This window comes from Balaenoptera acutorostrata, chromosome 4 (assembly GCF_949987535.1).
Source record: "Balaenoptera acutorostrata chromosome 4, mBalAcu1.1, whole genome shotgun sequence".
NCBI classification, from domain to species: Eukaryota; Metazoa; Chordata; class Mammalia; order Artiodactyla; family Balaenopteridae; genus Balaenoptera; species Balaenoptera acutorostrata.
This window is the reverse complement of record NC_080067.1, coordinates 27,138,245-27,160,549: the sequence shown is the minus strand read 5'-3', so window position 1 is coordinate 27,160,549 and position 22,305 is coordinate 27,138,245. Positions and strand designations below refer to the sequence as shown.

The 22,305-nt window shown below is 48.1% G+C and overlaps 1 protein-coding gene across 11 annotated transcripts in view; it reads right to left on the bottom strand.

Annotated features, from left to right (window-relative positions):
- Nucleotides 1–261: 261 nt before the first annotated feature.
- PXYLP1 (2-phosphoxylose phosphatase 1) overlaps nt 262–22,305 on the bottom strand; it is a 72,201-nt gene continuing 50,157 nt past the window's right edge. For all 11 annotated transcript variants that reach the window (XM_057545432.1, XM_057545438.1, XM_057545436.1 and 8 more), the window contains 4 exons: nt 18,451–18,609; nt 17,014–17,140; nt 9,037–9,176; nt 262–4,306 (listed from right to left, as the gene is read on the bottom strand). In XM_057545432.1, the coding sequence (XP_057401415.1) occupies nt 3,369–4,306; nt 9,037–9,176; nt 17,014–17,140; nt 18,451–18,609 (1,364 nt within the window). In that variant the 3' untranslated portion in view covers nt 262–3,368. The remainder of the gene's footprint in view (nt 4,307–9,036; nt 9,177–17,013; nt 17,141–18,450; nt 18,610–22,305) is intronic.

Sequence of the window (22,305 nt, the reverse complement as noted above, 5' to 3'; positions counted from 1 at the left end):
ACCACCCTCTCTCAATGTGGAACTCTCCAAGATAGATATACTGTTATGGGAAACAACTTAATGAGAAATATATCTAATACGTATTGTTAAAGGGAACCTCACCTGGGTGCTCAGTGTTTGTTTATGGAAATGAAATGTCTCAGAAGTTGATATTGAGGAGGATACTTTAATGCCATGCATACCCAATGTCTTGGGAGGCAAAACCTCTATCTACACTTTTAATGTTGGCTCGTATGCAAAATATCCACCTTTACCAACAGATGTTGCGAATTGATTTTTAAAACATCTTCTGATTCACCTTTATTTTTAAATCTTCAAGCTGTGTTTAGCAGTGCTGATTCAGATAGATTGTGAGTGGGAACAACAACAAAAAAACCTGCTTAGGCTTTAAATACTCGAGAGATGATAACACACGATTTTCAGCAATAAAAGAAGCTCTGGGGGCTTCCCTGGTGGCGCAGTGGTTGAGAATCTGCCTGCTAATGCAGGGGACACGGGTTCAAGCCCTGGTCTGGGAAGATCCCACATGCCGCGGAGCAACTGGGCCCGTGAGCCACAATTACTGAGCCTGCGCGTCTGGAGCCTGTGCTCCGCAACAAGAGAGGCCGCGATGGTGAGAGGCCCGCGCACCGCGATGAAGAGTGGCCCCTGCTTTCCACAGCTGGAGAAAGCCCTCGCACAGAAACGAAGACCCAACACAGCCAAAAATAAATAAATAAAAATGTCTCTTTGCCTTTAAAAAAAAAAAAGAAGCTCTGGGGACACATTTTCACCCAGTCCAAGGCCACCAGCTGTGACACATCCTCTCAGCCACCGAGCCCTGATGCTGCTGTCAGAGAAGGAAGCTGCAGCCCCTCTGTGGCCCAGTGCAGGACTGCTGTCCCTTCCCGTCACCCCTGAGGGCCCAGCTTGGCCTGCGGCTGGCCACACTAGGCTGGGGCCTGGCCCTCCCTTACCCACGTGTACTGTAGTGCAGCGGTCCCCAAGCTTTTTAGCACCAGGGACTGGTTTCGTGGAAGACAGTTTTTCCACGGACAGGGTTGGGGGACGGGGAATGGTTCAGGCGGTAATGCGAGCGATGGGGAGCAGCTGTAAATACAGATGAAGCTTCGCTCCCCTGCCTGCCGCTCACCTCCTGCTGTGCGGCCCGGGTCCTAACAGGCTGCGGTCTGTGGCCTGGGGGTTGGGGACCCCTGCTGTAGAGCTTTCTAATTTAAAATGTTTTTATTTATTAAAAAAAGGATAAATTAAAAAAACATATGGGGCTTCCCTGGTGGCGCAGTGGTTGAGAATCTGCCTGCCAATGCAGGGGACATGGGTTTGAGCCCTGGTCTGGGAAGATCCCACATGCCGCGGAGCAAATAGGCCCATGAGCCACAATTACTGAGCCTGCGCGTCTGGAGCCTGTGCTCCGCAACAAGAGAGGCCGCGATAGTGAGAGGCCCGTGCACCGCGATGAAGAGTGGCCCCCACTTGCCGCAATTAGAGAAAGCCCTCGCACAGAAACGAAGACCCAACACAGCCATAAATAAATAAATAAATAAAATTAAAAATTAAAAAAAAAAAAATGAACTCACTTGAAAGGAAATAGAGTGACTTACAGGTACAAACCATGAGTTGTGTGTACGAGTAATCTTCAAAAATTTATTAATAGAAACGGATGTACTCAAATGCAACACGGGACAAAAAACAAAGAGAAAAGGCTGGAATACCAGCGACATCGGGGAATCTCACTTTATATTTCTTCGCACAGGACTAGCACCATTTTAGTCAGAAATCACAGATTTAATTATAATTGCTTCTAATATATAAAATACCTTATAAAGATTATTTAACTATCTAGTAACAAAGTTCTTCCAAAAACTTATTTAAAAATCAATTCGAATTTACCATTTGAAACACGAAAATGGTTTAAAAATCGATCCAATTCTACTGCTTGTCGAAGGCAATGAGCCATAATTGGTTTTATTGGAAGAAAGTGCCTGAATTCAGCTTCTGGCTCCCTTCTAACCCCCAGGCAGATACAGTAAATTGAATATTTCATAGGAATCAGAGCACATCTAAAACTGGTCTTAGAAAATATTTTCCTAGACTATAAAAATACTAAATGGAATACAAAAATTTCAGCATGTACAGCAAATAGACTACAGCAGACAAATATTTAAGACATACTCAAAACTATCTTATACCATAATCATCATGAACATCAAGTATTATTCTAATAATTTTTCTATGATTCATTTTTTTTTTTTTAATTAGTTAATTTATTTATTTTTGGCTGTGTTGGGTCTTCGTTTCTGTGCGAGGGCTTTCTCTAGCTGCGGCGAGCGGGGGCCACTCTTCATCATGGCGCGCGGGCCTCTCACCATCACGGCCTCTCCTGTTGCAGAGCACAGGCTCCAGATGCGCAGGCTCAGTAGTTGTGGCTCACGGGCCCAGTTGCTCCGTGGCATGTGGGATCTTCCCAGACCAGGGCTCGAACCCGTGTCCTCCGCATTGGCAGGTGGATTCTCAACCACTGCACCACCAGGGAAGCCCCTATGATTCATTTTGATTCAATGTTTATTTCCCCTCAAGTTTTGTTATAATGTCGGATACAGATACAGATTCTGTGTTTCTAGCAGAAGTTACTGGAGGCACCACTGAATAATTCTGGGTATTCAACTGGTTCTCTCGCAAAGTGCTGGAAGTGCAATTGTAGTAGAGCCTGGCTTTTAGAACAGGGGTCAGCAAACTACAGCCCTCGGGCCACACCTGGCCCACCGCCTGTTCTGTGCGGCCTATGAACACAGCCATGCTTATTCATTCACGCGCTGTCTGTCGCTGCTTTCAAGTTACAAGAGCAGAATCGAGTAGCTGTGACAGACGCTATATGTGGCCTTTTGGTCCACAATGTCTACAATATTTACTATTTGGCCCTTTACAGAAAAAGTCTGCCTACCCCTATTTTAGATAAATCACTTCAGGAAATTGTTCACTGAACAAGGACAAGGTAAGATTGTCCCAGATTAAGAAACTTCTGGCTGAGGTTTGCTGGTTCCATCATACAGTACCAAGGCAGATCAAAAGAACACACATGTGGATTGGCAGCTTTGGGTACTGAAGTGTTATTCTAGCATCCTAAGCAAAGTCTGGCTATGATAAAGTACCTTCCTTTCTCTGTGAACTGGCCATTGTGTACCAAGTAACTCACGTACCCAATTACAGCAACATACTCACTGTTCAACCCTAAATCTATGTGGCCCCCAAGCATGATTTCCGGCCTTTAGAAATCACCTTGTACCCTTAGCAACCGAAAGAACTAGAAGTGGACCTTTGCCATCCCTCTGTATTGGCATAGATTCTGTTAGCGCCACACCATGTACCTTTTAGGATCCTTCCCTGTGACACGCATCATAATAATTAGTGCTACCACTACCCAGGGCCACGAACATGTCCCTTTTGACAAAGCGGACGAAGTTTTCGAGGGGGCACATGGGCTTGGGAGACCGCCTGTGGTGATCCTGGCAGAACGAGGTGTGGAACGTGACGTCGACACCGTCGTAGAGAATCCGGACGGAGTGCTCGCCGGGCTTCTCCCTGTCTTGCCAGAGCTCAAAGATCAACCTGGCCGCGAACCTCGGGAACCTGGCTTCGGTAAGGCCCAAGGCACTGAGAATCGGGGCCAGAGTGACGTCGTGAGCAGAGGAGAGAGCAAAGAGCTCCTCCTTCCGGCCCTCCGCCGCGCGCCGCATGCGGCCCACGGTCTGGTTCAGGATGGGGTGGGCGCCCAGGAGCGCGTAGCCCAGATACAGTTTCTTCTCCTGCCTCTCTCTCTCGTCCTCTATCTGATGCCTCTTGATCACCTTGAAGTGCTCCATGTTAACACAGCCGTTCCTGGTGCAGGGGAAGCTGACGTTGTGGCAGAAGAGGCAGAGCATGGCGTCTATGGGGTTGGCGGCCCGGAGCTGCTTGGTGGGCGCGTCCACGATCCTGGCCATCTCCTCGTAGGTCCTCTCCAGCTGCCTGTTTTTCAGACGCAACAGGTACTGCCGACGCTGCTCCTTTTCCAGGTACTGGTTCCTCAGCGGGCAATAGCAGTTCCCAGAGCAGAACAGAGCGCTGGGCTGGTGCCGGAAATAAATCTTCTTCCAGTCAAAATCTGGGAGAAAGCCATAAAGCAGAGCCAGCCCACTCTGCAGCGTCCGGCTTTTGCCAGTGGTCTCCAAGTGAAGCTGCTTTGTGGACCAGTCATGGGGCAGGAGTCTGTGTTTCTTCAGATAGATGTCCCTCAGCAGCTGGCCATTCTGCAGATGCTGCACAACCCCTGAAACACAAGAGTGCCACCCGCTTGCCTCACCACCAGCTTAGCAAAAGGAACAGCACGGGGAGTCGAGGCCCGTGCAACTCTGGAAGGCTTTAGACAGCGAACGGTGACATCCTCGAGCCTGGCCCCCAGCGCGTGGAAGCCCCGAGAACGGGCTCACGTCAGCGCGCAGAGGGAGCCCCTCAGGGTTATCCACAAAGGGGCGAGCAGAGTGGGGCCCTGTCCTCTGGACCCACGCCTTTCTGGGAAGCACAAGGACCATTCATCTGCCTTGATCCCTCCCTTTTGACTGGGTCCCTCCCCTGGAGGAGGGTTGTGACTGGTGGGGCTCAGAGGGTAGGAACCATCGCACTGGTGGACGTCTAGGAGGTAATTGGCAGGGGCCTAAGGAGAGCTTTCTCCCTCTTGCCCTGGGACAAATCATTCCTCAGTGTGCCTGAGGAGTTCATGGAAATCTGTCATGCAAGGAGAACACGTCACTTGCTGGCTGCCTAGTCCCCTCACTTTGGGGACGTTCCCTCCTTCACACCATCCTCCCTACTCTCCCAGCTGAAGGCTCTCTGCTCACCTTCTGGGTACATTCTGCCCAATCCTGCTAGGGCTTTACCTGCTCATCAGCAAGGACACTGTCTCTGTATGGATCTGGAATGATCTCCCAGATACTCAGAATATTTGGGGAAAAAAAAAGCAAACTGCAGAACAGTATGTTTATTATGCTGCTTTTAAATAAAAATGAGGGGAAAATAAGAACGTGTATTGGCAGCTGCCTGTGTTTTGCATAGAAAAATTTTGCAAGGATGCACAATGGTTACCTGGGGATGATGGGGGCTCAGAAATGGGGGGGAGGTGGAACATGGGTAGGAGCGTGAATTTTAAGTTTACCTTTTAGTTGTTATAGTTTCGAACTACACACAGGAACTATATACCACAGTATAGTATCTTGAAAAAAAAACATCCAGAATCTGTGTCTGCTCCCGTTCCCCTCTGGACCTACCCTGTATTCTGAGGCTATGTACATTAAGGTTGGCGCGCTTACTGTGTGCCAACCTTTCTCCTTTAATCCTCACAAAAACCCAGCAAAGAAGGCATATTATTATTATCCCCCTTTTCCTTATTTTACAGATGAGGAAACTGAGGCCCAAGCCATTCTCAGTTAAGACGTGGCCGAGCAGAACTCCAGCCCCTGTCATGGCCCAACCTTGTGCTCTTAGTCCCTGCTCACAGCACCTCCTCCCGACACATTCCTGCAGAAACACTACCCATTCGGGGCTTCTCCTTCTCTCCAAACACAACCTGCATCTTCATGACTCTGTTCACGCCCTTCCCTTTCTCTTCCCAGTGAAATCCTCATTCTGGCTCCAATACTACCTTCTCTGTCTCCCTCCTCCTCCCCCGCTCCCCAGAGGTCCAAAATTAATCATTCCCTCCTGTTTGCACAGGCCACTGGACCGCTAAGGCAATAGCTGCATACACTGAGCCTAGCATATGCTAGCACTGTGCTAGGCGCTTTACACATGCTGTCTACTGCAGCTTGCCACCAGCTCTGTCGGGAAGATGTTATGAGCCCCGTTTCACAGGTCTGTCTACTCCAAAACCCGTGTTTATTCTGTAAGAGCCTGCGACTCGCAGCAACACCCTCAGGGGTCTCCATGCGCTGTACCACTGCAGCGGCAGGTTCCTTTAGGACAGCATCTTAGTCATCCGGCCACCCCCCCCTCCCCTACATGCGGCAGCTGCCAAAGCATCTGGGACAGAGTAGGCACTAATGATCAGTCGCATCTTACACAGCTCCTGTGGGGTGCCCAAAGTGTGCCACTTACAAATGATGATTCTAACAGCGATGTGAAATTTCAAATAGAAGATAAAAGTGACCACTAAACGAGAACGAGGGAATAGGAGCAAACAACCGCAAAAATGACTTCTAGGGTAATACTAATTCAGAAAACGATGATGATCATAGGTCAATGGAGAAGAGAGGTTAGAATGAATAGCTGCTCGATGCAATTACCCTGACTTCCTAGCCAGCTGACGGACACTGACCCTCAAGGACCCCATTAGATTCCCTCAGGAACCTGAACATGTAAGTTCATCTCTACACGTGGCTAGGACTGTCTCTGTTGACAGACACACAGCAAAACCACAGAGGCGGGGACAGACGGCTTCTTTATTGCTGCCACCAGTCTCTGGAGGTCTGGTCATATTCCTGCCCTTAAGAGTCTGTGAGTCACCCTGAATCTTTATAATAAATGTCCTTTTTTCGCCTGAGTTGGTTTCTATTACTTGCAATCAGTGGTTCTAGGCAAGCACGGTTCTGTCCTCAGGGAGGGTTTGGTCTGTCACAATAATATGGGGAGGCACGTTCCTGACCCCTAGTGGGTGGGGGCCAAGGGCCAGACACTCTTCACAAGGAACTGTTTTCTGTTCCACGTAACTTTTTTTTTTTTTTTTAAAGCTCGGATTTTTTTTTAATTAATTAATTAATTTTTTTTTTTTTTTATGGCTGTGTTGGGTCTTCGTTTCCGTGCGAGGGCTTTCTCTAGTTGCGGCAAGCGTGGGCCACTCTTCATCGCGGTGCGCGGGCCTCTCACCATCGCGGCCTCTCTTGTTGCGGAGCACAAGCTCCAGACGCGCAGGCTCAGCAATTGTGGCTCACGGGCCCAGCCGCTCCGCGGCATGTGGGATCCTCCCAGACCAGGGCTCGAACCCGTGTCCCCTGCATTGGCAGGCAGATTCTCAACCACTGCACCACCAGGAAGCCCCCACGTAACTTTTGAATGTACAAGACATTCCCTCATGTGAAAACCCTGTTTAAATACTTCAATCTCAAATCTGGTTTTTTGTGTCTATAAACACAAAACCATTTTTGCATAACATTAACATCCACTGAATTTTCCAGAAATGCAATATAAATTAAGGGACACCTGTCTTTTGTTCTGATCACAACTTGTCAAAAAAATCATGTCCTGACACGGGGTAGTAGAGTCACCAATACGCATCCCTTGATCGGTCTGCATTTGTAGCTGTCACACACACCCATCTACACTGAAGTGCAAGCAACTGATTATTTCATCCTATTTTCTAACAAAGGTGCGCTCAGGCATTTATATTGAGATATACAGAGTTATATAATACATTAGTTTCCTGTTGTTTCTACTTCATATTACAATTAGAGTGCCTGATATAACTGTTTTCTAAAATTATGTATATAGAAAAGTTATATTCGAATTTCAGTTCAGGATAGTTCAGGGAGCGCCACAAAACCCTTGTTAATAAAAGGGGGCGCTGGATCTGGTAGGCAGAGAACTCCTGTTTTAAACTAATGCAGAGGGGCTTCCCTGGTGGCGCAGTGGTTGAGAATCCGCCTGCCAATGTGGAGGACACGGGTTTGAGCCCTGGTCTGGGAAGATCCCACATGCCGCGGAGCAACTAGGTCCGTGAGCCACAGCTACTGAGCCTGCGCGTCTGGAGCCTGTGCTCCGCAACAAGAGAGGCCGCGATAGTGAGAGGCCCGTGCACTGCGATGAAGAGTGGCCCCTGCTTGCCACAACTAGAGAAAGCCCTCGCACAGAAACCCAACTCGCACAGAAGACCCAACACAGCCAAAAATAAAATAAATAAATATTTAAACTACTGCAGAGCTTGTGCACGTGAACTAATTAGCAAAAGCTTTTGACAAAACTCCTTATTCAAGGCTAGTCCTCCAGAGACTTCAGCTCACCCCACTCTGTCACTCAGTATCCCAATAATGGCTTTCAAAACATGGCGAAACCAACAGGGCCAAGTACAGGACAGAGACCTTCCTTCCATCACAGCTGAGGTCCTAAGATGCTGGTGGATCAAGAAACAGAACGTGGCCAATTGGTCGCCTTGATTCCTCCAGAAAGGCTGGTGACCACGCAAAAGTCCTTTAAGGTCCCAGACTGAAGAAGTAGGAAGCTGGGACCTCTTAGGGGACCGCCAGTTCCTTCTCGTACCGACAAAGGTGACCCCACCGTTAAATCACCAACCTACGCTGACAGTGAACTGGCTGCACAACGTTTCGAACAGGGCTGCAGAGGGAGAGGTGGGCTTCCGTGAGGGACACACAAGCCAGACAAACTCCATGCTCAGTGGGGCTCTGCCATATGCGTGTCTCCCTGAGATCTGGTGCATTAAAACCTTTCAGCTGTTTTGTCTGAAGTAGCTAAGAGCATGGGACTGCTTACATAAATCATGGTCCATTCACAGTGGAATAATATGCAGCTGTCAGAAATGACATTGTTGATGAACATTTATTGATAGGGAAAGATGATCTCAATATATTGTTAAGTAAAAAAGTAGGTTACAAAACAGTGTTTAGGAAGATACCACCTGTGAGAATGAGTGTGTGTGTGTGTGTGTGTGTGTGTGCGCGTGTCCATGACTGCATGCAGATATAAACACAGGAAGAAAGATTATTAATTTCTTTGGTGGGATTGTGAGTGCTTTAAATTTTCTTCCTTTTGCTTAATTGTCTTTCCTGCTTTCTCTTCCATGAACATATATGGTTTTTGTAATAAGAAAAAAAGTTATTTTTAATATTTAGAAATCACACGTTGAATCAGATAACCTGGTGGGCACACAGCTGCTTGAGGTGCTGGCCCTACTCACCCCTGCGCCCACAGCGTCTTTCCCAGGAGGCCCCGATACACGCGTCCGCCAAATACAGGAGCGGGTGGGAGACTGAGTAGGGGAGGGGCAGCTCCACAAACCTGTCTGCGTGAGCTCTCCCATCTCACACAGCTGGTGACTGGGGTACAGAGGCAGGGAGTGCAAGGGGCTTTCGAAAGAGGCTCCGGATCCTCTGGACATGTGGCTCACGAAAGCCTCCAGTTTAGGGTGATACGGTTTCCTAAAGAGGCAACACAGAGAGAGTTAGTGGTTAGCGTGCTCCAGAACCGTCCGTGACGATTTCAGCCTCAGCAAGCAGGATCCCAAGTGAGCCAAGCCCTTTCTCACCCACAATAATAGTACATTCCAGTTTCAGGATTACCTGCCCGCTGCCACCTACGCATAAAATAAAATCCCCACTCCGTAAGGCCAGCCCGAGACCCCGCCCTCCACCCAAGTGCCCATCATCCTCAGCACCGTGGGAGTCAGCACTGACCTCATCCACCCGGTTCCCCAGGCCTGCACCACTCCTGTCTCCCCCTCCCGGAGGCCACCAACCCCCCGACCCGAGGCAGCCAAGCCGAGGCTGGGGGTCCTCCTCGATTTCTCCCTCCCCTGCGCCCTGCACATGTGCCCTCCTGGGCTTCTCTGCCCCCCTCTCCTGTATCCCTGCATCCCTGAGCAGGGTCTGCCTCAGTCAGCTTCTGTCTGGATGGCATGGGCTCCTCCTTGGCCTGCCTGCAGTCTAATTTTGCCTCCTCCACAGCCAGTGAGGTCAACGTAGAAGCCAAGCCCGACTGTCACCGCTCTTCCACGGTGCCACCTTCCCAAGAAGCCACGCACAGCCGTCAGTCTACTCTGGCCCTACCTCACTTTGAGGCCCAGGGCTCCCTAATGCTGCGCTCTGGCCACGCACAGCATCTGCCTTCCGTGGGCCCTGCACACCTGTTCTTCCATGCTTCCAAGACTTTCCACATGCTGCCTCTTCCTCCTAGAAAATGCATCCCGACCTTCACTGGGGTAACCCTTAATCCTTAACCTATGTGACCTCTGGAAAATCTCCTGTGAAGAAAATTAACTGATTAAGATAACCCAGACCTCTACAGCTCACTATGCATTTTGCACATACGGTATCTCATTGCATGTGGGGTGGGGATGAATAGTGAAAAAAAAAACACACCAGGTTATTTATGAGATCTGACATTATTTATATTTCTGCCATGAAGTACATGTGGTAAATCAAGATTTATTGTTCTAGTCACTAATATACAATTTCCCTGAATAATGAAATGACCTATGAATATATACGCAATTTCTCTGAATAATGAGATAACCTATGAGTATACACACCTTTTCTTTAAATAATGAAATGGCCTATGAACGTTTATACACTTTACAGCTGAACAGAGGTGGACAGATAGAGTAGTTCCCAACTAAACTGAATCAGCACGAAAAGAAGCAAAGATAAATTGTTTAATGGCAGACCCCTGCTGTCTGAAAGCCTAATTTACTTTGGCAGTGCTTTTACAATGGCTGCCAAAATGGGTTTATCTTTCAAAAACATAAAGCTAAAAAAAAATCCATTCCAGAAATACGTTTTAAAATTAGAGAATGCTAATCCTGACATACAGTATATAGTCTAATAAATCACCCTGGATTGCTATAGGGCATTATGGCTTTCCATAAAAACAGAGAATGTGTTATTTTCCCTGAGGCTAAAACACATAAATATTTGCAAACTGGGAAATAAAATGTCCAGACTGATAATGAGGCTGCCAGAACAAATCCACATAAACAAAGGCTATCCATCAACAGGAGTCAAATGTTCTGCTCCAGGCCATTATTTCAGGTTGGTGATGTTTGAGGATCTAAGAAAAGCTTTGCTACCAGCTTTAGAAATGAAATTTCACTACTGAAAGTTTTCAGGGAATCTGACTCATTAATGATGCATTAATATCTAACTGTATTCATGGAAACTTGTTTTTGATATGGAAAGATGACGATTCATGGAAGAAAAACTTCACTTACGTAAGAGAATAACAAAAGACTTTTAATCAGGAATAGGACCAGGTAACCTCAGTCCCTGGGCCTGTCCTGGATCTGAATGACCAGATCCTGAGGCAGGAGATAGATGGGTTCCAGGCTGAGCAACTAGAATCTGTCCCCTGTGGACAGATACTCCAAGATAAAGATAATGGCGGGAGCAAGGAGGAGCTGAGTCCTGCTTGGATAAAAGACAAAGAGACCACATATTTCTCATTCTTGAGGTCAAGGAGACCCCCAAGCTACACATGCGCAGAAAGGATCCTCAGGGGAGGGGGTGCTAGACCATAATATGTTCTGTCAACTTCTCAGGGAACCTAGCGCCTGAGTCCATCTTGGCTAAAAGATGCACGTGCACCCAGGGTAGGGCCCTGAGCCAGACCAGATATGGACTCAAAGCCAGACAAAGCAAGATGATTGGAAACCCAGAACTGCCTCCCTATAAGTGATTTAACCCACCCCAAAAGCCCACGGCTCTCTCCTTCTCTCTCTCTGAGCCCGCCCATGCTTTCTCCGCACGTATCTTCTCTCCTAATAAACACTTTACTTGCCTCACTACTTTTTGTCTCTTTGCTGAATTCTTTCTTCAAAGCAGACAAGAGCCAGGGCAGCACTGTGGTCTGGGTTCAATCCCTGGTCAGGCAACTGAGATTCCCACTTCAGGCTGCCACAGCCAAAGCCACCCGAGATTAGTCCTGCCTACCGCATCTACTGCTCCAACCCTGCAGCGGACAGGGTACCCAGCACACGGTAAATACCTCAGAAGCACACGGAAATGATTTCAACCGGGAAGTGCCCCAACCTTTGATGCTTCAAGAAAAGTCCAAGCCTTCTTAATCTGTAGCAATGAATATGGCAAGTTCCCATAGTGTTTATTAAAGTATCCAGATTTTGATGGAAATATTAAAAATAAAGGCTGTTGTGAGTGAGACTGTTACTTGTAACAGACTCTCTTTGACCAAATTTTAGTCTCCTCCGAACCCTCTTCCCAACCAAGCCTTGACCTCCGGACTTTCATGTTCTTTGGATTTATATCTGTCTTTGCATTGCCCATTTTCAGCAAAAATCCTGCTAAGTCTGTTTAGCCAGAATCTCCCACTTTTGATATCTGATCACCCTTGATACATGATCAAATTCCTCACCCCTGGTGGTATCTGATCACCCTGGTCTGCCTTCAGCAAGAATCCTGTGGAGTGAGTTTAGCCAGAACCCCCTGACCCCTGATGTCTCCTCATAGTAATTCCCCATCCACTGACCCACACCCTGCTCCTTGGCTATAAAACCCCACTTGTCCGTGCTGTATTCGGAACTGAGTCCCGTTCTACCCTTCTGCATTAACTCCTGAATAAGATCTGTTTTTACTACTTTATCTGTTCTCTGGCTCTGGTTTTTCTTTAACAGCTATATACTAAAATCTATTCTCCTCTTCTTGGGAACTTGGTTAGAGCCCATTTCTGAAGTCCTAGTGGTCAGGTAGAGCCACGTGACTAAGTATTCTCTAGTGGAATGGAACGATGTATGCCAATCTGTGTTTAGGCTTTCAGATCACGGGCGTGCCCCCTTCACACTCTCTTCCTTCCTTCTGGCCACTATTCAGGCACTGCAGCAACCCAGGTTCAGTCACGTAGACATGCCTAGGGCACGGTGGGAGCAACAACCTGGAAGGAACCTGGGGCCCGGAATGACCAGGTAAAGCCAAGTTATACAACCTGGAACACTCATCTCAGACCTTCATGCAGGAGATAAACTTCTTTTATCTAAGGCAATGCATTCTTGGTCCTCTTTTTTATTTTTTGGGCGCACCACGCGGCTTATGGTTCACGGACCACGGATTGAATCCAGGCCCACAGCAGTGAAAACGCCGAGTCCTAACCACTGGACCACCAGGGAATTCCCCCTTGGTTCTCTTTATTATAACAGCATGCAGCCTAGCCTTACCCTGACCAACACAGAAATGATTATATCTGTGATGATGAATTTTTCTTCAGGAAAAACCCACGTTACTGTATTCTCATTGGAAATCTATTTTCATATTGAAAATGGAAAGAACCAGCAGTGCTACCATCTTAAGCCTTCAAACCATTCACTTCAGAGGTCTTGTTTACATTTTTATATGCATTTTTCACACCTATTTATGCCACAAAGCATACATGGAACCCCAAGGCTCATCTACACACCTGTAAGAAAATTTATTGTGCTTTAGCCATAATCTGAGCAATTACTGAGTTCTGTACAGATCATTAAGACAAGCAGAGAAGAGGTATAAGACCAGTGACACTGTTACCAGAAAACACAATTCGAAAAACTTTATATGGCTAGAAACCATAATAAGTTCATAGCACGGATTTTTACAATTTATGCTAATTAAAGAATTTATTATTTTATATTATTAATAAAATGAAATTCTAAAAAGATAAGCTTAATATACTTTTCTCAGTCTTTAGCTTTCTGGACCTTTCTGCTCTGTTTGATGTGACTACCCACCCCCTCCCCCTTCCTGAAGCTCTGCTTCCTCAGCTCTCATAACATCACTCTCCTGCCTCCTTCCTGCTGCAACTTCTCCATCTCCTCCTGGGACCCTCCTTTCTCTCTGTGCTGTAATTGGCTGGTGCTCTTATAGGGCTCTGTTTTGGGCCCTTACCTCCCTCCAGAGGTTCTGTATGTGATACCGTTCAAGTCCGCAGCTTCGGCTGCCATCTTCATGCTCAACTCTCAAGTCAACCTCTACCTGCCAGCCAGACAATGTTCCTGAGCCCCACGACTACTCACGAAGAGGCAGCTTCCACTACGAAGACTCTGAGAGTCGTGGAAGGTGTCCTTATGAAGGGAAACACTGGGGTGTCCGGCTCCTGCTGATTCAGCTCACTGCGTGCCCAACGCCAGCCCAGTGTCCTTCACCAGACGGGAGTAATGGGCACAATTCAGGACGCTCCGCCTTTGAGGAGGCCATGAAAATTAATAATTCGTGAAGCCGAACTGGCACCTGGGAAGGCAGCAGGCACAGCTGGTGACCCAGATCCCACAGTCCCAGGGGATTCGGAGGCCCAGCGTGGGTCCCCTTAGCTGGGAGCCCTGCTCACTCTTACACTAAACGTGTGTTTATAATGACAAGTCAACTTTTATTGTTATAAAAGATGGAATTCATTAAATGCCATTAATTAATTAAACATGCATACTCCACCCACTTTCTATGAAGGACTGAAAACAGCTCCTAAAAATACAGAATGTACTTGTATGAAATAGAACTAGACCAAAAGACCAAGGCCAGGGGAAATGAGGCAGAGGCAGCTGGGGCAGCTGGTCCCCAGGAACTGCACCTCTCAGGTGGGAGCTCCAGAAGTGGCCCCGTCAGGGCTGTGGCAGAACGAGGGGCCCCGGGACCCGACCTGGCCCTGTGACCACGACCACTCAGAGAGGAAAAGAGGCCAGGCCTGGGAGATTCCAGGCTGCTTTGGTAAATGAAACACCATTTCTCAAGCGCTCAGTGGGGACCAGGCTCAGCACTTTACTCCATCACCTTAGTAGACTTCACAAGGATGTTTTAGGGAGGTGGGATGAGTCCCCTACATACGAACCTTCAAAGCTTTCGAAGATGCGAACATACGTTGGCATGTCCAATCACGTAAGTTAGTTCACGTGTCTGGTGTCATCTATAAAAGCTGGGTACCTCGGCTAACTCTGTTGGACTTACAACAAACTGGACTTACAAACGCGTTCTCAGAATGGAACTTGTTTGTATGCAGGGGACTTACCGTATTACTATCTGCATGCTCTCGGACAGAATACTGAGGCTCAGAGAGATGAAGGGATTTGCCCTACATCAAACCGGTGACAATGGCCTCAGAGGATTTCATGGTCAAGACTCTAATCTCCTACGATAGATACATGATAGGCAATGATGACCTGTGATTCTCATTGGGCTCCTGAATTCATTCTGCAACCAACGCAGTCCAACAACTATTACATGCCAGGCTCGGGCTGGGCACCAGTGATATGGAAGGAATAAGACCCAGTGCCCTGAGGGGCCGGTGGTGCGGGCAGAGCACAGACAACGACGCTGGGAGGACAAGTCGTAGAGCACCAGCACGCCCACTGGAGGCCTGCACGCCGCCCGGCGGCCCTGCCCACGGGGCCCTTCCCTGGGAACAGCCAGGTGGCCCTCAGAGGCCCCGCGGTGCTCAGAGACCTCTCCAGCAACAGCTGACTGGCCTGGGGGCAGACCCATTCTCACGCCTGGGAACCTGAAGCCCAGCTGGAGAGAGGGGAGCAGAAGCTGCGAGCTGCCGGCTGAAGCGTGGCACCTCCCACAAAGCCCTTGAGGCTGCTCTGGGTCCGGCCGGCTCAGCGGCCTAGTGGCCCACCTGTCCCTGGGCTGTTCTAAGTCCTGTACAACGGCAGGACTGTGCCAGTTGTTAACACACCGACACTCCGCTGCGCCCGAAGGAGCAAAGCCACCCCTCCCAGCTGCCCTCCCTGTGTCCTCCCGCCACCCTCGGTGCTCCAGCCCAGAAACTAAAGGGTTAATACCCAGCACAGCAAGTGGCCTCCACCCTTGCCTAGTCCTAAGCCAGTTAAGGTCTGGTCCTTAAGTATTTTGTTCTGAGATTCTTCCCATACGTCCCCCTTTCTCAGGTTGAGTGAGGCAGTGGCGGTGTCTGATACAAGCAGAGAATCCCAGCTAATGCACTGGGAGAGGTCTCCTAGAAGGCGTACCATCTCAGGGGGCCTCGAAGGAGCTGTGGAAGGGGGCCAGCAAGCCAAACGGCAGGTGCAAAGGCCTGAAGGGTGAGGGGCTGGCAGGCAGTGGTTGGCAGGGGCTGAGGGTCCCAGCAGAAAGGCCAGCACAGAGGGCTAGAGATGAGGAAGAAAGCCAGGGACTGCCTGGTGCTCTGACACGGGCTGGACTCCATCCAGGGTGTTTCCCAGCCCATGGGACACAAGGACATGCATCCGTACTTGCTGAACACAGAAAAGAAGACGTAAATCCCCAGGCTGCGAGGTTCGTGGCCTCCAGCAGGAAATAAAAGCCTAGAGTCACGTGGCATTTCGTGATGTTTTTACATAAAATGGTTCACTTCATCTTCCCCTTGATATTAGACAATAAGAAGGCTGAGATGCAAAGGGTTAACCTGGAATTCCCGGGTCCACACTGCAGTCCACTGTGAAGGGACAGCCCTGGCTGCAGGGAGGCAATCCATGGTTCCACCAGGCTGGCGCTGCCCGGGGCAGGCTGGCACCCAAGGCGTTCCATCAAAAGAATGTCATCCCCACCGAGCACTTCCCCCGCCTCCTCTCCTCATTCAGTAAACGCTGCTTGGGAGGTTATGCGTCCCCTGACACATTTGCTGAGGCCTGGCCCATCACTTTATTGCTAACTGTGCCTCTCATTTTTAGAGCCACGCCATGTCCACATGCACAATTTCTACTCTCTTTTCAAGTATTTTTCATCGTAAGGGCTCTCAACCGAGGGCAGGCTGTCTCTACTCTGGTGAAGAATGAAAAGGTTGAAGTAAATGTCTTCCGGTTGTGGCTTTGCAGCTGGTAATGTGCATCCTCCTTACCATCCCACTTATTCCTCACCCCATCCCTGTCCGGGCAGCAGCGTCATCCCCATTTTAGAGACAGAAGGCTGAGGCTCAGAGAGCCTAAGGGACGGACCTGCTCCCCTCAACGGAACGGCCATGCCAGGGTCCGAGGACTCCTAACCCAGTGCTCACTGAACCCTGTCCCAGCTGTTCCTCTAACTGAAGAACAGCAGGGTGGGAGACTGCAGAGAGCAGGCTGGCCTGGGCTCAAATCTCAGTTTATCTGCTGTGTGGCCTTAGACAGGTGTTCTCCCCTCTCTGGGCCTCTGTCCTCTCAACTGTGAAATGGGATTCACCTGCAGGATTGTTCTGAAGATCAGACTCCTGGCAAACAGTACTCACTGGACGAGCGTAGGCCACTCCCCGATTCTGTAATTCTCCAGTCAGCCTTTTGATTTCAACAGAGGCAACAGATTCTCGAAAATGACTTTTAGGAAAACTGCAATTTACCTGTTAGCCACCAGAGTGCAGTCAATTTCTGGGCGCTTCGTTTTGGGAATGACATACAGTGGGTACCTGTCCCCGTGTCGGATGAACACATGCACTGAGACCAGCTTAAAATGATGCGGAGCGTGACCTGCGAGAGAGAAGCACACTGTCTGGTTATCACCCAGGAGATGTCCATGCCTTTGACCTCGCAGAGGTGGGGAGGGGTGACCATGGTGGAAGGGTGCTGTGCTGGGTGGGAGGCCTCTCACTAGCCTCACAGGGCAGAGGAACGTGAGAGGGCTGGTTACACCCCAGCCCCCTGGAAGTCACGGGGAGGCTCTGGGGTGTGGCGGGGGTGAAGGTCACACCTGACCTCCAGTGAAACGTGGGCAGGACGATTCATGTAATGGATAAAGAAGATGTGGTACACATATACAATGGAATACTACTGAGCCATAGAAAGGAACGAAACTGAGCTATTTGTAGTGAGGTGGATGGACCTAGAGTCTGTCATACAGAGTGAAGTAAGTCAGAAAGAGAAAAACAAATACTGTATGCTAACACATATATAAGACACAGACGTAGAGAATGGACTTGAGGACACGGGGAGGGGGAAGGGTAAGCTGGGACGAAGTGAGAGAGTGGCACGGACATATATACACTACCAAATGTAAAATTAAAATAGATAGCTAGTGGGAAGCAGCTGCATAGCACAGGGAGAGCAGCTCGGTGCTTTGTGACCACCTAGAGGGGTGGGATAGGGAGGGTGGGAGGAAGACGCAAGAGGGAGGGGATATGGGGATATATGTATACATATAGCTGATTCACTTTGTTATGCAGCAGAAACTAACACAACATTGTAAAGCAAAAAAAAGACTATTCATGTAGCCTCATGCACATCCACAGACTAGGGGAGGCCCACAGAAGTACCGGAAACAATGACCTCTGCTTTAAATCTCCCTCTCGCAAAACACAGCAGGGCACAAACAGATAAATATTCAACATCATTCTTTGATACACTTTCAAAAAAGCAAAGCTCAACATAGAAATCATATTTTCCTACACTTTCACTTCAAGACACCAGCAGGGCATGCTGTGGAGGTCCTAAGCCTGGAGAGAGCCCGCCTGGGAAAGGAGTTAGCTGAGGATGACACCCTAGGGCCAGCCAAGGCCACCTTTCCATCCCACTGCTGTCTCACTGATAATCAGGATGATGGCAAACATTTGTGGAGGGCTAATCATGAGCCTCGTGCTGCTCAAAGAGGTCACTTAATCCTCCCAGCAGCCCTGTGAGTAGGGACTGCTAGCTATGCCCATTTTACAGACAAGGAAACTAAGACCTGGAAACTCATTCAAGGACACAGCCTAGTGGCAACTGCAAGATTTGGGCCCTAGCCGTCTAGCTCCTTAGATGCTGCCTGAAGATGGTACCACGTTGGGCAGCGCAGCCAGGCCTACCTTCCATGCTGCGCTCGGCCACACGTGGAATGTTGCAGTACAAAAGGGCTTCGTAAACGGGGTCCATCACGGGGGGCTCCGTCACCGGGTCAGGCATGATCCTCTTTCGATTCTTGCTAGTCACTCCATTCTTAGCTGCCGACACTGGGATCAGGTGGACTGCAGAGAAAGCAAAGCAGGTCACGACACACATGGTCCTGGGCGGGGGGCGGGAGTTAGGGGATAGGGTACACAGGCCAGCTAGACGGGCCCAGAGGGCAGCTGGATTTTCACCGTAACTATCGACTCCCTCAGAATTAGGCTGGACTTCAATGTAGCAAAAAGTCAGCTTCAACTGTTTCTTGAGCCCCCTCCAAGCCCTGCCTCTTTCTCTCAATGCCATTATCCTTTCCTTATCAATAATTATCTATGCAACACCAGGTGGGTTCCCCAGAGAGAGGGGGCCTCACCCATGGTGGTAAAGGAAGAACTTACACACTAACTTCATGCAACCCGATTACTTCGTTCTGAACACCCTCTGAATTCTGGTAAATACTAAGGAGGAAAACCATCACCTATTGAGTGCCTACAAAGTGCTAGACAGGTGTCTGACGTATCTCATTTAATATCATCTGCTTTGCACTTTGTGGGCCCTTGAGCCCAAGCACAGGCAACCGCTCATTAATCCTCAAGAGACCATTTTACAGAGCAGAGAGCCAGGGATCCAAGGGGAGGTTGAGGCAGCTGCCCAAGGTGTACATGGTGGATGGAAAGCCATCTCCAGCTCACCCCTCTGCCTCCAGACCAGGTTCTCCCCAACTGTCTGCTGGATATCACGGGTGGGCCCTGCAGTCTGTTCTGTTTGTTCATCTACTGCTCTTTCTGTTAGTGAACCACTCCTCCCCCCGCATGTGGTTGGGTTGAACTGTCAATCACATCGTCCTGCCGCCTTGAGAGAGGTACACTACAGACACGGGGAAAGGGGCTCCTTTTCTCCTGGATGCTGATCTCTAAGAATGGAAACCTGGGGCTGCCCCAGCCATCTGTCGCTCATGGGCAGCCTCTGCAGTGGAAGAAAATGAGGCTAAGTAGAGATAAGCCAGACCAACAAATGAAGAGAGTTATCAGAGAGAAAGAGGAAGGAAGGCCTGAGGACATCCACCCTTTGAGCCCCTGGGTCCAGATGTGGTTAAAGTGTCCATTAGACGTTCCAGTTCTGTAAGTCGAGAAAGTCGTCTTCTTATTTCAGCTAGTTTGAGTTGGGTTTCTGTTACTTTCAACGAAATGAGTCCTGGTCCATACACTTTATCAATTATTTATAAGCAGTTGTAAGTCCATCTTCTAGGTCAGCGGTCCCCAGTCTTTCTAAGAGTTCCCAATTTGGAACTCCCTACATAATAATAGTTGGATGTTTAGCATCGCCAACTGAGGAAATACACGGAAATATGTGTGCCCATGAATCATTTAACTTCTAAAAGGCTTATTAATCATCATATAATATATATGCATACATTTGAACAATAGCTAAAACAGGGCCCAATCACCAGTCTAAATCCACTTAAATTCCCTAGCTACCCCTACAAATTCTTCTGTAAATATTTAAAACTTCCCTTTGGCAAACAGATGTTATAAACAAAAGTAAAAGATAAGCAATCCACTGAGAGGAAAATATTTGCAACATATATTACAAATTATTAATATCCAAAGTGCACAGATCTCCTACAATCAATAAAGGATATAAGCAGGCTAATTATAGAAAAATAAATACCAGTGGCAATAAACACATGAAAAAATGTTCAACATTATACATACTTGAAGAAATATAAAATAAAACAATAGGATGTGATTCACCCCCACCCCACCAGACTAAAAATTCACATTTTAACAATAATATCAGTACTGGCAAGGGTGTGAAACCTACATTTCCATATACTGCAGGTGAGAGAGGAAACTGGAAGGACTTTGCGGAAGGAGTTATTTGGCAGTTGCCACTAAAATGTTACATGTGCTTTATCCATGACCCCATTATTCTACCTCTTGGAATCTATTCGACAAAGATATCAGTTCCCATCACCAAGACGTATGGCCAAAGAGATTCACTGCAGCGCTGTTAATAACAACAACAAAAAAAGGGAAATGACTTAAATATCTTTCATCAGCAGAACAGAATGTTACATCCACAGTGGAATATTCTGCCACAGTTAAAAAGAATGGAAAAGGATCAAAGATAAATGAAATGAATAAACCAAGTCACTGGATATTTATGTAAGTCTTTTTGTGGAAAGAAAAAATTAACCATAAATGTATGAATATTATGTAATATACACTCTTATTATGTAAATGAACAGAAAAATGTCTACAAGGACATCCATCACAATGCCTTTGGGGAATGGGTAGAATGGGGTGTGAAGAAGTATTTTCACTTGTTTTACTGTAACTGTCTATATTGTTTTACAAATCCACACGCATACATATGTAGATATGGATTTACAATAAGCATATATTACATATATTCTATAGGTATAGAAATATATGTATATTTCTATAATGTCTAGATAGAATTTTTTTTCAATAAGCATATTTTCATTACTTACTTATGATAAAACAACAACCACAGAGCTAGAGTTGGCCCTTCACCAACTCAAATTAGCCCTTTGATTGGTCCTAGAGCCACTTTCTTCCTAACAGCTAGAAGGGCCCAGAACTGCTAATACATAGCTCCGGTGTCCAGAGGTCATTTACCATGGGAGGATTTGTGCCAGATCAAGAGAATGATGAAAAGTAGATGTCCTAAGGCAGTATGTTAATGACCCAGCCCTTCCGGCTGTGCGGCACCCCTCAATCCTTGACTCTGCTCTGTTATAAAGTGGTACCAGGTTGTGGCCCCTTGGCCATGCCTGTGGGCATACTCCCTTTGAGTCTGGGCCAGGGAAAAGCGAAGCTAAGGAGACAAGATAATATGAGTGACACAGGGACAGAGGGGCATGGGTCCCTGCACGTCCCAGAGTCCCCACAGTTTGCTGGCTTATCTGAGAGCACACGGGGTTAGGCGTGTTGGGGCTGCCGCCTGGGAACTGCTATAAGCTGAATGTTTATGTCCCCCCAGATTCACATGTTGAATCCTAACTGCCAAGGTGATGGTATTTGGAGGTGAGGCCTTTGGGAGTGATACGGTCAAGAGGGTGGAGCCCTCACGAATGAGATTAGTGCCCTTATAAAAGAGACCCCAAAGATCTCCCCCACCCCCATTTCTGCCATGTGAGGTTACAGCAAAAAGATGCCTTCTAGGAAGTGGGCTCTCACTAGACACCAAATCTGCCAGTGCTTTGATCTTAGACTTCCCGGTCTTGAGGACTGTGAGAAATAAACTTCTGTTGTTTATAAGCCAGCCAGTTTACAGTATTTTTATTTAGCAGCCCAACAGACTAAGATAGGAACCACCCACAACTCAAGGAAGCGGTGGTTTGAAAGCCACAGGTAAAGAAACTTTCCATCCAGAAAGTTTTTATCTGCTGCTTCCTCTGGCATCTGGGCCTGTCAACCTCACCCACTAGCTGTTGAGATTACCTTCCACGGTTTTGCACCCTCCTGAGTCACCAGGACACAGCATCAGTCCATGTGGGGTCCTCTGAAGGGTCCTCCAGATACCAGACAATCAGGGGAAGTTCTGATGCATAGAGGCCACGGGGTAAGACATCTCCCCAGCTCCATCTCCCTGTGTCCCCTCCCCTACCTTGTTCTCATTGTCCTGAACTGCTCAGAGCTGCCCCCACTCCCACAGGATGCTTTTCAGGATGTTTCCCTCCTCTTGCTTATGCCTCTAACCTCACCCCAACCTCTGTTTCCCAGATCTGGCCAACTCCATAACTCATCCCA